At 41.8% G+C, this 14842-nt stretch overlaps 1 protein-coding gene across 7 annotated transcripts in view; it reads right to left on the minus strand.

Moving 5' to 3' along the window:
* The window catches only part of ripor1 (RHO family interacting cell polarization regulator 1), an 86402-nt gene that overhangs the window by 13538 nt on the left and 58022 nt on the right, over positions 1–14842 (minus strand). For all 7 annotated transcript variants that reach the window (XR_004932271.1, XM_021311717.2, XM_021311718.2 and 4 more), the window contains 6 exons: positions 10114–10239; positions 7479–7621; positions 6720–7326; positions 5597–5730; positions 3494–3614; positions 2872–3007 (listed from right to left, as the gene is read on the minus strand). Coding sequence is in view for 6 of the 7 variants with exons in the window: in XM_021311717.2 (XP_021167392.2) it covers positions 2872–3007; positions 3494–3614; positions 5597–5730; positions 6720–7326; positions 7479–7621; positions 10114–10239 (1267 nt within the window). In the remaining variant the exon portion in view is untranslated. The remainder of the gene's footprint in view (positions 1–2871; positions 3008–3493; positions 3615–5596; positions 5731–6719; positions 7327–7478; positions 7622–10113; positions 10240–14842) is intronic.

Below are 14842 nucleotides of genomic sequence, written 5' to 3' on the forward strand. Positions count from 1 at the left end.
CGTCAATTCAAGATATCTCGAATGAATTACTGACTATCTGGAATACCCATTTCAGATATCTACAATTAAAATATGACTAGTCAAAATTACAATTCAAGATATCTTATATTTAGTTTTTACTAGTCATAATCCTCAGTCAGTGACGTCGGTCTGTGGGTCTGGGTCTGTCAGGACAATGAGAGAAGTTTCGTCTCCTCTCTCCTTTTCTGTCTCTCGACATTTTCTTGCTCATGGTTGTTCACGTGCTTAGAAAAATTGTTGTGTTTCCACTGAATTTAACCGGCTTTTTACAAAACATATAGCTTGATTTCATTTACGGTATTAAAATAGAGCCAAACGGCGCTTCTTTCCCTCTTCATGTTTTACCGCTCCTGTTTTCTCTCTTTCTCCGAGCGCGGTTGTTTGTGAGAGACGTCAGAGAGCTGAGTAGGCGGGCCAGGCTGAGTCTGCGTGCTGATTGGCTGGCGCCGCTGAGCCATATATGAGAGGGGAGGCCGGGGGAGCAGCAACGTGCCGTGACACAGATGCGGAGACTTTGGATGAAGCTGTGCGCTGACTGACACTGACTGACCATTTTAATGGTCAGTCAGAGTGTCAGTTTTGGGCCCCCCCTCTGTCCTGGGCCCGGGACAACTGACCCGTTTGTCCCCCCTGTCGACGGTCGTATATCTATCTATATAATATCTATATAATATATGTATGTATGTATGTATGTATGTATATATATATAGACTGGCGACCTGTCCAGGGTGTACCCCGCCTCTCGCCCAGTGAATGCTGGAGATAGGCACCGCGACCCCATGAGGGATAAAGCGGTTCGGAAAATGGATGGATGGATATCTATCTATCTATCTATCTATCTATCTATATATATATATATATATATATATATATATATATTATTCCACCACATATATATATATATATACGTATATAGATATATATAATATCTATATATTATATATAATCTATATAGATAATATCTAGCAGAGAGAGAGAGAGAGAGAGAGAGAGAGAGAGAGAGAGAGAGAGAGAGAGAGAGAGAGAGAGAGAGAGAGAGCGTCAAGGTACAGAAACACAGCGCACATAGTTAAAAAAAGCATAATTAATAAAAACGAAACTTATAAACAGACTAAGTGCCGTTTTAGACTGCATCTTACGGTTTGGATCACCGAAACATTCATGTTTTTAAAAAACACAGTAAAGCCAGAATAACTTCCGGTTCAAAAGTAAAAACGAGCTGTAGTCCAATCAGCGATTTCTTAGGTCTCCCACTGGGACATACCTCTTCCGTTTTGTTAATGTTGTAGCGCTTTCCTTAATGTTGTAGCGCTTCCGTTAATGTTGGAGTGCTTTCCTTAATGTTGTAGCACTTTTGTTAATGATGTGGTGCTTTGCACCTCAGGGCCACTGTAGTGATCACTGAATGTTATGTACCTTTTAGAAGTTTTGTGTTTATAGTTGTTTTTGTAACAGTTTGTAAACATAAAAAAGAGCATTTGTTATAAACCTGCTTTTCCAGATTTTATATATAGCTTTTATTTTTTTATTATACTTCTTATTTTGATGTATGAAACTGTATGAAGGTTTGTGACTTGTTTGTTTTATGGGCCTACGGAAGGAAATTAGCTTTTTGCTAAATCCGGTATATGTACGGCAACATTGTACATTCATTAATATACACTGTCCCATTCAAATAAAAATAAAACTAAGACTAAAAAAGACATGCTGAGGTCTGTGGATTTAGAGACAGCTCTGTTGACTTCTCTGCATTTTCTCTGAGTTGTGCACAGTCTGACCTAGGTTTGAATATAATGTAATGTCCACTCCTGGGATGATCGGGTGCTGCCTGAAATGCTTCCATTGGTAAAAATATCCCTTTGATCATTCCTCAAATGTCCATTTATAGCTCTTCCCAGAAGTAATTGATTTTCTAATTTTAATCTTTCCTCCTTGTAATTGTGCTAATAGTAAAGTCTGCTACATATATTTGACTGTGTTTATGTGTGCTGTTTTTGTGGTTTTGCTTTATTTTCACAGATTAGAGAATTGTCATGTTTTGTTAAACTTAATACTTTTATGTACATTTTTAAGTGTCAGATATCAGTGCCTTGCAGTAATTTTGCATCAGGGAAAAAAAGAAACTCAATCAGAAACTCATGACCTAGAGTTTGCCTGCTTTAGGAACAATTTGTTTCACTGGCTGAATAGCTTCCTTATTAGGCTGAATAAAAGCCTAAATTCTGGTTAATGGTTTAATTAGCGAAGCATAGATTGACAAGCAATCAGTGAGAATTTTTAGTTCACCAGTCCAAGGTGTTCTAGCTGCCCTACTGATACACTGTTATCTTTGGGGACGCAGTCGTTGAGCCGTATCACAAGGTCAGTAGAGTATGAACTTGCCACAAATAGTTCTTTTCCATTTTTTAAGCTGATTAAACAAAAAAAAGAAGATATGTGTTGTAAAAAGGTCAGCATTTTATATGTTGTATTTCATTTCTGGTTTTGTCAGCCCATTAACAGCTGGAAAAGAGCAGCTCAGCTCACAGACATAGGTGAAATTTGGCTCAGGACCAGTGCAGGCTGGCAATAAAGTGTCTTCTTCTCTTCTTTTGGAGAAAGTGAGGGTTTTGTGTTTGGTGTAATTGTGTTGTGAGCTGTATCCGTATAGAGACAGGGCTGTATGGTTATGCTGTCTGTTTACCACAGATCTGCTACAAACGAAGTGTTTGACTGAAAACTGATGCTTTACTTGAAGGTTCAAAATCTCAGCAGGTATGACTGTCACCTGTTTTGTCTGTGTCAGTGGTGGTGGGGGGTTGTGGGTTATCTCCACTAAAGCAAAGTAATATGAGGAACAGGGTGACTTACCTTCAGCAGGCTGCCTGGGCCGGTTGGGGTTGTCCCTGATGATGTGAAGGATGATTTCGAAGACATGATTCTCTCTGAGCAGTTTGTCTAAGGCATACATCTCTCCACAACGCAGGGGTCCAAACATGCCGAGACGCTGAATACACAACGCCATAACACCCCAACCAGGAAAAAAGCAGATATTATATGGTCTATATATAATGTCCTTTGGGATATTTGAAAAGAAACACAACTACCATCAAGCAACTGGACAGGACCACTGCGGTTTTGAAACAAATGTTTTATTTACTTGATGATTTAAAGTAACAAACCCACTCAGACACAAAAACAGTTAAACACCAGCTTAAGCCCCCAGAAGGAATGATCCGATTTGGTTGGCCACGACATGAAATCAGTAGTGGAGCATAGGCACTTATCCGCTTTAAACAAGACAGTTTCATCAAGTCAAGTTCATCCTCAGCACTAATGGCGCTAGACAGGGGTCACATTATGTGTTTGCGTAAGGCAGGAAGATTGTATTGGGCATGTCTTATGTTGTGTCTAATGGTATTTTAGCTTATGTCATGGACCCTGAAAAGGTAAGGGCAATAAAAACAGAATGTACATGGTGCAGAATACATACCAAGAGCTGGGTAGTGCAGTTCTTCAGGTGGAGCACCAGGGAGGAGTCTAGAGCAGCACAGCCAGTGGTGAGGTGTGAACAGAGGAAGGAAGGGCTGTCCCAGCCCTCATGCTGTTGTTGTCTGTATGAACAGAAAAAACAAAACATGCTAAGGAAGCCTGGTTTTGGGGCAGGTTAACATGGTCAAGTACAGCTTAATGGCTTAAGGCTAAAAAAATCTAGTTTACTTTAAATTAGATCTGATATTTGGTGTCTTTTAAAGCATCTTTTATTAGTTCAATAGTTTACCCTTTATCATGTTCTGTGCAATACTCTCTTTTTAATATTTTGTGTGATCAAACGCTGTCCATTATAATTTTTCAGGGCTCTGCTTTTGACTAAAACACTCCTTAGCCTTCAAAGTGCAGCTTGCTTGGTTATACTTATTGTAGGCGCCGGGGTCTATCAACAGTCTCGTCATCTAACAGAGAAACTCAGCTAAGCAGATAGAAAGGCTCCTGACTAGAAAATCTACTTTCTTCAAACAGGCAACTTAATTAAATTTAATTCAGTTGATTTATAGAGCACCAATTCACAACATGTGCCATCAAAAGGGCACTTTACAAAGTCAATTCAATCAAACCATCCAGACACATTGGTTAAAAATTTTCTATCTTAAGAAACCCAGTGGATTGCATCAAGTCCTTGACCTGCAGCATTCACTGAAACAGCTTGGACCACAGGACGAAATGTCCAACAGAACCAGAACCATGTTCAGTGTGAATGGCCAACTGCCCTGACTGACCGACTGTAGGTTTGGGAGGACAGAGCAGAGACACAAAAAGAGCACAGAAGCACTGCACCAGTAGTACTTTCTAAGAGAGAGAAATGGAAGGGTAATGTCAGACTAGCTCCTTTAGTGACTTCATCTAGAAAAGAAGAACATTTAAGCAGAATTCTAAACCTGCCTTTATGCTTGAAGAATTTTAGCAAGTGAGTTCTGATATATATGTTGCCTTTTGTGCTGCCACTTCAGATGCACTTGCCTCTCTGTACTTCTATCTCTAAACAGTAGATGGTGCTACACGTGAAACATGCCTGTCTTCAGGAAGTGGCAGCAGAGAAAACAACCTAGAGGTAAGACACTGCTTAAATACAACTCTATCTACATAGTTGGATCTAATGAAAAATCATTTTGGGATTTTTTTTTCAACGTCCTATTTACAATAGAAATTCTTACTGTAGTTAAATTAGTTGTGCATATTCTTGTGAAAAGATCTTGTAAAAAGATCACACACAGACTACACCAGTAAATACGCAACACCTTAAAGACAAACAGATGTTCGCCATTGGTCAGAACAGCTGGAAGCAATACTAAACCAACGGTGAACCAATAGGGGGTCTCATCAGACTCATTTTTGTCCGAGACTGAGGACAGCAAAGGGGATCATAAATTAAACATTAGTATGCTCTGCAGTGGTGGCAAAACAAATCTGTAGCAAAGTTGTGAGAAGGAGACAGTACTGGTTTTTGATGGACACGTTAGGTATTAGCGGCTGTTTCCTTGCAGCTCGGGCAAAGGCACTAAGGCTATTACCTTAGTTTGGAAGTAACAATTGCTGACACAGAACCAGAACAATTTTAAGCACACGTGTGCTTAAAATTGGTCTTTATAGCAATCTGTTATAGTGATTTTGCCCTGATTGTTTGAGGTTGTTTTTTTTACACTAATAAAGCGCTTTCCCCCGGCTCTCTCTATGATGAACAGTCCCCAGATGGATGCCATGCCTATTTGCATCAATGCAACCACATCTTCCTTTTTATAGAAACATGTATCTATGCATGTTTAAAGGAAAAGTATTTCTAATTTTCCCTTTTTGTATATTTGTACAAAATGTCTTTATTGAGAGCAAAACGGATTTGAAGGCAAATTCCTGGTTGTAAGTCACTTGGCAATTAAAGCTGATCCTGACATTTCAGTGATGATACACCACAGAAATCTCTAGATGGCAGTATGATACAATAAAGACATTGTTCCAATCCACAGCAGGAACAATGGCACAACATAATGTACTACCCAGAACAATCACTGTCATTCCCACATTGTAATGGGTTCTCACTGACCTGCCATTTCTCTTCCTCCGACTGCTTGTCATCTTCTCCTCCTCTTCCTCACAGTCAGACAGAAAGTCAAAGCTGCCCAAAGCTGCTTCCACCGAGAGGCTGGCCAGGCTGGCTGAGCGGCCATGACTGCCCCCCTAGACACAAACACACACACACACACACACACACACACACACACACACACACACACACACACACACACACACACACACACACACACACACACACACACACACACACAAGTCAGTGTTAGGACACAGTAAAAAATTGGGAATATGTATCCTTTTATATTGAAGACAAAAATGAAAATGCTCAAACACACACTGTAGATAAAATTAAAGAATATTTTACATTTTAATTCAAATGCAAACAATTCTACCACAGCAAGCTTTCTCATCAGTCACTGTCTGTTCTTCTGACTCCTTTTGTTCAGCTTTTTCAGCTAAACATGACTTTTTACTAGTGTTGCACCAATATCGATACCAGTATCGGACGGGGCCCCGATCCAGCACTAAAATGGTGGTATTGGTATCGGCGAGTACCAACAAATAGGGCACCGATACCATGTTAATGTTTGTATGGCACTTGAACGCAGCCTTCTCTCTCCCGACTAGTATTATACATGTTATATGAGTTCATGAAAGTTGCACTATTTTGCCATTTGAGAGCCAAAACTCAGGGTTTAAAAGAGATTATTCAATCAATAATATAATTTTACTGTCTTACTGTTGCACTACTATTATACATGTTATAATTTCACAAATGTTGCACTATTTTGGCCTTTGAGAGCCAAACGTTTATTCAACTATTGTCACCCATTCCAGGTAGGCAATAAAAAGTTCTACTACCCTAAGTAGTATGTAGTTCTTCACACACACACACACACACACACACACACACACACACACACACACACACACACACACACACACACACACACACACACACACACACACACCAATTTCAAACAGATGGTATCGGTCAATACTGCACAACCAGGTATCGGTATCAGGGCCAAAAAAGGAGTGTTGGCATCGGCGCAACGCTACTTTTTACTGAGTACAGTTTCCAGCTATAGTATCCTATTCATCTCTACAAGCATGTTCTTCTTTCTCATCCTTACCTTCAGAGTTACCTGCAGGACCCTTAGGTTTTGTTCAAGTATTTGCAACTCAGGGAACATTCCTCTATAATCCTCCAGAGCAGAAAGCAGAATTTCTAGGGAATCCTCCAGCTCACTGTCCACCACATTGTCCCTTCTTCCAGGCAACCAGCTTGCTCCCACGCACGGCCTGTCATCTTCCACAAGCACTTTTTGGGCCCTGTAGGTTCCATCTCTGCTGGCTGTGGATGTGTGTGTGAGCTTGTCTTTCTCAGCCGGAAGAAAGAAGGACTCATCGTGTGGATAAATCAATGGGTCAGTAGTGGGACTGCCAACTGGGCTTTCCTCGACGACACAGAGGCTTGGAGATATGTCAGTGCACCTGAGAGGACTTGCTGGCTCAGGTGCTCTAATAGGCACCTCTATGTCACTTATAGAGATCTCAGAGGACAATGAGATTATATCTGCTGGATCACCATTGAATGGTTCCCCAAATCCATCGGTGCTGCTTTCACTGATGTGACTCAGAGATTGCTTGTAAGAAGGGCCGGGTCCCACGATGGGGCTAATGGTCCCCTCTGAACTTAGCTTCTCATCAAGGTCCATCATTGGTTCCTTTACCACATTCCTGCAAGGTAGTTATTTTATCAATTTAGTCATTCAAAGATCACACCGCATCTCCCATCCCGCTGGTTTATCTATGTTCAAGTAACAATCATATTAACAAGAAAACATGAGCTTTAAAAATGAGAATCAAACAGCTCATAAACAAAACCATGCCTGAAGTTGTCGATGTGATGGATGTTGGAAATCTCTGTAGAAAGACTTCCATTGGGAGTCGAGGTTGAAGGAGGACAGGAGGGAACCGTGGGATGTGGAGAAGAAAATGGTGCGGGTTTGATTCCTGAAGCCTCTAACCCAATCTAGATAAACAAATGGATAGACATGGTTACCACTGTCAGCAGAACATTAAATGTCAGGACTAGTTCTTTACAGAAATAGGCTGTTGACCAGAAATGTCAGGACTAGTTCTTTTCAGAAATAGGTTGTTGACCAGAAATGTCAGGACTAGTTCTTTTCAGAAATAGGCTGTCGACCAGAACTGTTCCTGTCAGGCCAGCAGCCAGTTGGAAACTCATAAATTGGATATTTTGCTGGTGTCTAATTTAAAAAAACATTGCATAGGATCTATACTAAATGCTTAGGTTTGCCCAAAGGATGAAAATGGTGTACACAATAATAATAATAATAATAAAAAAATTCTAAAATGCACACCAACACTCAATTTCCCTCTATAGATCATAGCTGTATCTGTATTTTTGCATTCCATGCTCGGCCTTATGTTCTGCCCTCTACACACCCATGAATGTTACTGTGTATTGACCTGAGTCAGCTGATCCTTAATTCACAGTTAACAATGGCAACCATAGAAAAAAGAGTAAAGAAATGGTGACAAAATGTACCAGATAGGCCTTTATGAAATGTGTAAATCAGAGGAAAAAGCTCACATGTTGTCCACGTTCAAATAACTTGTTAAAAAGTGAAGTTGCTGTTTTAAACATTGCATGACAGCTTCACGAAGCCATGCTCCAAGGTGAAATTCTTTGTCATGGAAGAGGCTGTTGGTCCAGATTGTTCTTCTGAGGATGGGGGAGGCCAGGAGAGACGAGGGTTTACCCTGAGTATGAAGCTGATGGCTTGGCTATTAAGACAATTTTTGAAGTTCATTTCGCTGCTCAAGTAAAATATCAGAATGTCCGGTTTTCAGAAGTCTGGTGCTCAGGTTAGAAAGATGAAGAGAAGACTGACTGGAGGGATTCTGTGAGTATTTTTTTTTATCTGAGGATGAGACTGGAACAAGTGCATCAGGAAGGGAATGACATGCGAATGATGCCCAACCAGAGCCAGGTAAGAAGCAATGCAGCCAATAATACTTCAGTGCAGTGCAGGTTAGCATTCATTAGTTATTGTAAAAGACAAGTTGTCTTTAAGAGCAACAATTGAGCGTTGTAGCTCCGACAGAACAGAGAAGGCAGGTCCAGGTGCAGGTCCAGTCAGAGCGGAGCAGGAGCTAGCTATGGCACAGAGAAAAGAGGAGGCAGCAGTTCTTTAAGCTGAAAGAATCCGCCTTGAATGGGGGAAACAGACTGTGTGTGAGAATGAGGAGACAGAGAGGGAGAGCTCTACCTGTCAAGTCATCTGTTAGGAATAATGATCATTAGTAAAAGCCAGTGCTGCAGTTTCTGACCATGAAAAAAGTAAAACTAAAAGTGAATAATCTACGCTGGCATGCCTGGAGACACATTTGATCATTAACTGAGCTTTTAGAATATCATGTTGAAGAGTATGATGGCAGAACAGATGACCAAGAGAGAGAGAGAGAGAGAGAGAGAGAGAGAGAGAGAGAGAGAGAGAGAGAGAGAGAGAGAGAGAGAGAGAGAGAGAGAGATGGCTTTCTCAGAGAGGGCAAAGGAACTGTCAGCAGATGCAGAGGGCAGGAATTCCCAAAGTATTTAACTTATTCTACCTCCCACAACAGACAGGAAAAATTATAGGGACTGGATGATAAACAACAGCTCAAAAATGCCTTATTGTGCCTAACATGCTGTCTGTTGTCTTATGAGGATGAGAAAAGGTAAAATAGTGCACTAAATGTTTTGTGAGAGATTTCCAGAGTGTTTTTGTGTGTGGTGGTGGGGCCAAAACGATAGTGTTGTCCTGGGCTCCAGCAAAGCTGTCAGCTGGTCTGATTTACATTAAAGTTGCCTGCATCCCTACTCCCTGCTCAGGAGTAGGGATGATCAAGGCGGAGTAGGGCCAAATGTGATTTGAACAGACTGCTGGTCACTGATTGGCCGAGCGCAAGGAGAAATGGGAAGGTTTTCACCTAGAAAGTGCAGGGAAAAGTTAAACTGAAGAGCGACAGCATTAATATGAAGGACCACAATAAACAGAGTGAATTAAACTGATGTATAATTTTACTATTTACAAACCATGAATCACGTCTAATGGAAACAAAAGAAAAGAAAAAGGACACTTCAACTTTCTATACATAGATGGGTGCACTGTATTTATTAACCTAAATCAGATCCATGGATTTAGCAAGGATTTCTCTCATTTTACACACACACACACACACACACACACACACACACACACACACACACACACACACACACACACACACACACACACAACTTTTGTCTCTAAAGCGTGTTTGGTTCAAAAAGTCTCAGACTTATCCACTCAGGGAACAGATTTCTAATGTAGTCAGTTACATGGCCACTTTGTCTGGGTGGGACCCCTATCCGACCAAGAAGTTACTCTGATATAGCCAATGAACCTGAGCTCCGTACAAATCAAATCTTAATGAGGAAGATATGCTGTTCTCTTGACGATGTTGGGAAAGCAATACCATGTCAGGTGGAGAGCTCAGTTCGCCTGGCACAGATGACTGACGGCTGGAGGAGTCATCAGAAGAATTTGATGAGTTAGACCAAGGAGGATCTTTCTCGTCCTCCTCTTGGTCCTGGTCAGAGTTCTAGAAGAAAAAAGAAGAATTAAAAAGCTGGTCTGGTTTGACTCCTTTCTGTTACGACGATACAGCAGAAGGTCAAGCTAACCTCGTGGCCAGGCATTTGGTTAGTTCTCTTAAACCCTTACAGCTGATCTCAAAGGGCTGCAGCCAGCACTTTGAGTGGTTCAGTAAGGATGGAGCACATTTCTTCCATCCTCACCATCTTCAGGTGGTTCCCTACTATGTTTATATTTGTGTTTGAAATACTTCTTCTTACACAGAAGTCTCTTAGTGTCCCAACACAACTGTTGTCTAAAAATGTTTTTATTCACTATAACCAGTGAATCCATCTATACTCTCAAACCAAAGGTTTACTTGTTACCAAAATGTCCAAGTCCAATCGGGGTGTTTCCACTACAGCAACTCAAATGCTGGAACTTGAACCAGTTCCTGATGTTTTTTGGTGCCCTTACACTCTTACAGAACTGTGACCTCTGTATGCACCATTGACCTTTATGATCATACTTTGTCTAAACATCCTTATATGTAAACAGAGGGCAGGCTACCTTAAAGGCATTCAATTCTGGTCTTACTAGGTCATTAGGGAGGTCAGTCAAGAGTGTTGCATTATCAGAAAGCAGCAACAGGAGCATCTATGTGCTGCTGTCGACTGCTGACCCTTTTATACCCATAGCCTGCCTTTTTTCAAAGCTTCCCTTGTTCTACATCCTCTTCTTGGACATTTGGCTGTTTACTCCAAGACTTTAACCCAATGAGTCAATGTTCCTGTCAAATCCCAGCAGTTGACTTGCACAGTGTAACTCAACTCAAGCTGAGTACAAATAGGTTCTTATACTTGATAGTAGCTTTTAGTCTGTTTTTCCAGTTACTTCAGCTGTGATTTCTAAACCTGTTGATAGCGAGTCAGAGGATGAGACCTGACTGATTAAATTTTCTAGATATCTTTTGTGAGACCCTAATGTTCAGGCTTGTGTTCTTTCTCCTGATTACAGATACCAACTGAGGTCACTCCAATGTACGGCTACTCAGGACTATCTCTCCCCAACAGCTGGATCAGATGCTGAGATGTTTGTAGGCTTGAAAGATGAGATTTTTCTTTGCCTGTCACGATCACTTTGAGTATGTTTCTGTGTTGCCGCTCCTTTTAACAGTTGGTGGAGATCTACTGTGAATCTAGTTGCCTGAGGAGTGACTTTCAGATCCCTCTGGCCCACACTGTTTAGGTGGGGACGGTATTAGTCTCTCTCATGATTTGTCTTGGATGAACCCAGTACACAGCACACACAGAGCTGGTTTCCAGCGTTTATTGAAGCAGCAAGAAGTGGATGATGAAAGCCAAACAAAACAAAAGCTGGAACCCATCGGGTGCAGGAACCTCACGGGCGCAGAAACTCAGGACGCAGGATCCCTGTCGGCGCAGGAACCAAGTGGACGCGGGAAAGGTGTCGGAACCCATGAGCGCAGGACCCTCTGTAAGCGCAGAAACCCTTGAGAGCGCTGGAACCAGACGAACCAGAGGCGGGCGTCTTAGTACATCGACCCAGGCGAGACAAACCAGAGGCGGGCGTCGCAACAGCGACCCCGGGGAGACGAATCCGGAGTTCTGCCAGCTCCTGCACCAAGCTCTGTGTGTGACTGAGTTCATCCTTTGACCGGTTCGTTCTGTCATGATTTGTCTTGGATGAACCCATTACACAGCACACACACACACAGAGCTGGTTTCCAGCTCTGTGTGTGCAAGAAGTGGATGCAAGAAGTGGATGATGAAAGCCAGAGTCATTTACCAGACGGAGGTTGCAGGGATGCAGGAACTGGCAGACGGGAACAGACAGGAACAGGACCAGGACCAGGACCAGGACCAGGACACGAGCAGGAACAGGACAGGCATGATGTTCAGAGGACTGGAGATGAACCGGTAACCATGGACAAACTGAGGTGAGTTTATATGGTGGAGTGAGCAGGTGGAATGAGTCCATGGTGATTGCAACCTGACAGGTGTTCCTAATCAGGACTGCACTAGAGACTGAGCGAGAAATGTTCAGTATGCAGCCTTCAGGCTGCATCATGACAGTCTCTACGGGCTAAATGTAAAGATCATAGTTCCATTGCTATAGCTTCAAAAAAAAATACACAAGAATATTATGTAAAAAGTCATTTGAACTACAATAATTATTTGAGTATTTCTATTTTTATTGCCTAGACTTTGTTTTCTTCAATATAACCTTCTTTAACCTTAACAGCAACCTTAACAGCATGACATGTATCAATGTAAACTGTGATCTATTTTTATACTTTAGTGCTGAACTGTGACACATTAAAATCTTCTAAACCTTAAAACTAACATTTAGTCAGCAGTGAAGATACTAAGGAAAATGGAGGATATCCATTAAAGTAAAGTCTGATCACGCAGTAAATACATCCCCAAATCCATAAAACTCATTGGTTTTTCTGAAAGCCTTTGCTTTTGAACCCGCAGTTTGTGGTTTATAGGTACATCTCAGAAAATTAGAATATTACACAAAAGTGCAATATTTTTAGAAAGTGAAACTCCAATATTACATAGAATCATTACACATACAATGATATATTCCAAGCTTTTGTTTCTTGTAAATTTGAGTATTTGTCATGATCTCGGCACTGATGCTGGTCTAATTACTCACACAACACACCTGATCAGCTCCACCCCGTTTTTCATCACCACTTATCTTATCCACCTGCTCCTGCTTGTATTTAACCAGTCCTCAGACCAGACATCAGTACCAGATTATTTGGAGCTTTTTTTTTTAGACTTATTCCAGCATTCTTCTGATTCTGATTACCTGATCCTGACCTGTTTTGTTTCCCGACCTCTGAGCCTACTTATCCCGCCTGACCTGATTGCCTGATCTCTGCGTGCTAGTGTACTAAACCGGACCCCGCTTCTTGACCACGAGCCTTCCAGTCTTCGTCTAATCCTTAAACCAGACCGTGTATCAAACCTGGAACTGTGCCCCGACCTCATCCTGGATTTCCCTCTGGTGCTTCATCGGACATCTGATCACCCGGTTCTGACCTTGGACCTCGTCCCAGACATCGGCTTCTGGTTTATCCTCCTGACGATCTTGCCTACGGTCGTCTCTACGGTTCCGACCCTCTGCCTATCCTCTGACCAACGGCCCGCTGCTAGTGTTCCACATGAGAACTTCTGCAGCAGCAGCAGCATGCGCCCGGCAGCCAGCCGGCTGGATCCTCGGCTCGTGACTCTTCCTGGACTAAGCACAGAGAAGAGGTCCCTGCCAGAGACGCTGACGCAGACATTTGCAATTCCGCATTGAATAAACTGTTACTAATCAAACACGGGTTGTCTGAATCGAATACTGGATCTGTAGATTCCATTCATTACAGTATTATGGCTACAGATTATGAAAACTTGCACAGTGTGGCAGTGGGTAGCGCTGTTTCCTTACAGCAAGAAGGTTCTGGGTTCAAATCCAACCCTGGGTCTTTCTGCATGGAGTTTCCATGTTTTCCCTGTGCATCTGTGGGTTCTCTCCAGGTACTCTGGCTTCCTCCCACAGTCAAAAAACATGACTGTTAAGGATAGGTTATTTTCTAAATTGTCCTTAGGTGTGAGTGTGTGTGTGAATGGTTGTGTGTCCTGTCTGTCTCTATGTTGCCCTGTGACAGACTGGTGACCTGTCCAGGGTGTACCCCACCTCTCGCCCAGTGAAATAGGCACCAGCGACCCCATGAGGGATTAAGTGGGTCAGAAAATGGATGGATTATGAAAACACAAAATTCAGTGTCTCAGAAAATTAAATACTGTAAAAAGTTAATTATTGGTAACTCATGTTGTCACATCCTAATCAGCTAATCAATTCAAAACACCTGCAAAAGTTTCTTGAGCCTATAAACGGTCTCTCGACACTATCATGGGGACAGATGTCCAGCAAACAGTCATCTACACCTTTCACAAGGAGGGGAAGACACTAAAGGTCAATGCTGAAGAAGCTGCTTCTTCACAGAGATCTGTATCCAAACATGTTAACAGAAAATTGAGTGGAAGGAAGAAGTGTGGTAGGAAAAAGTGTACCACCAACAGGTTGAAAGAACCACAGCCTTGAGAGGAAATCAAGTGAAATTCATAAAAAAATTTGGGAGAGCTTCACAAGGAGTGAACTGAAGCTGGAAGAGCTGCTACTCACAGACAAATTCTACACATGGGCTACACATGTCGCATTTTTCCTGTCAAGCCACTCCTGAAAGTTTTTTTTATGCATGTACATGGTCAATATAAATAGCTTTAGTCGTGCAAGGCAAAAATACTTTGCAAATAAGCTCAATAGTTGGACCATGCCAGCAACAAGGTACCAAGCAGTCCTTTCCTTTACTGGGGCTGTTCAGAGCTTTGATACTCCATCCTTTCAATATTACTTTATGACTACAGAGAAAATATGTTTTCTTTCTTTCTGGCAAAGTTCACCACTGTTTGATGTTTTCACCATTTGTGAATAATGGTACTCATCATGGTTTGCTGGTGAAAGTGTTGAAGTCCACGTTTTGCAGTTTGTTTCTGAATTCCAGCAAAAAAAACAAAAAAAAAAAAAAACAGCCAAACAACAGTCTT

The sequence above is a fragment of the Fundulus heteroclitus genome, chromosome 2 (assembly GCF_011125445.2).
Source record: "Fundulus heteroclitus isolate FHET01 chromosome 2, MU-UCD_Fhet_4.1, whole genome shotgun sequence".
NCBI lineage: Eukaryota > Metazoa > Chordata > Actinopteri > Cyprinodontiformes > Fundulidae > Fundulus > Fundulus heteroclitus.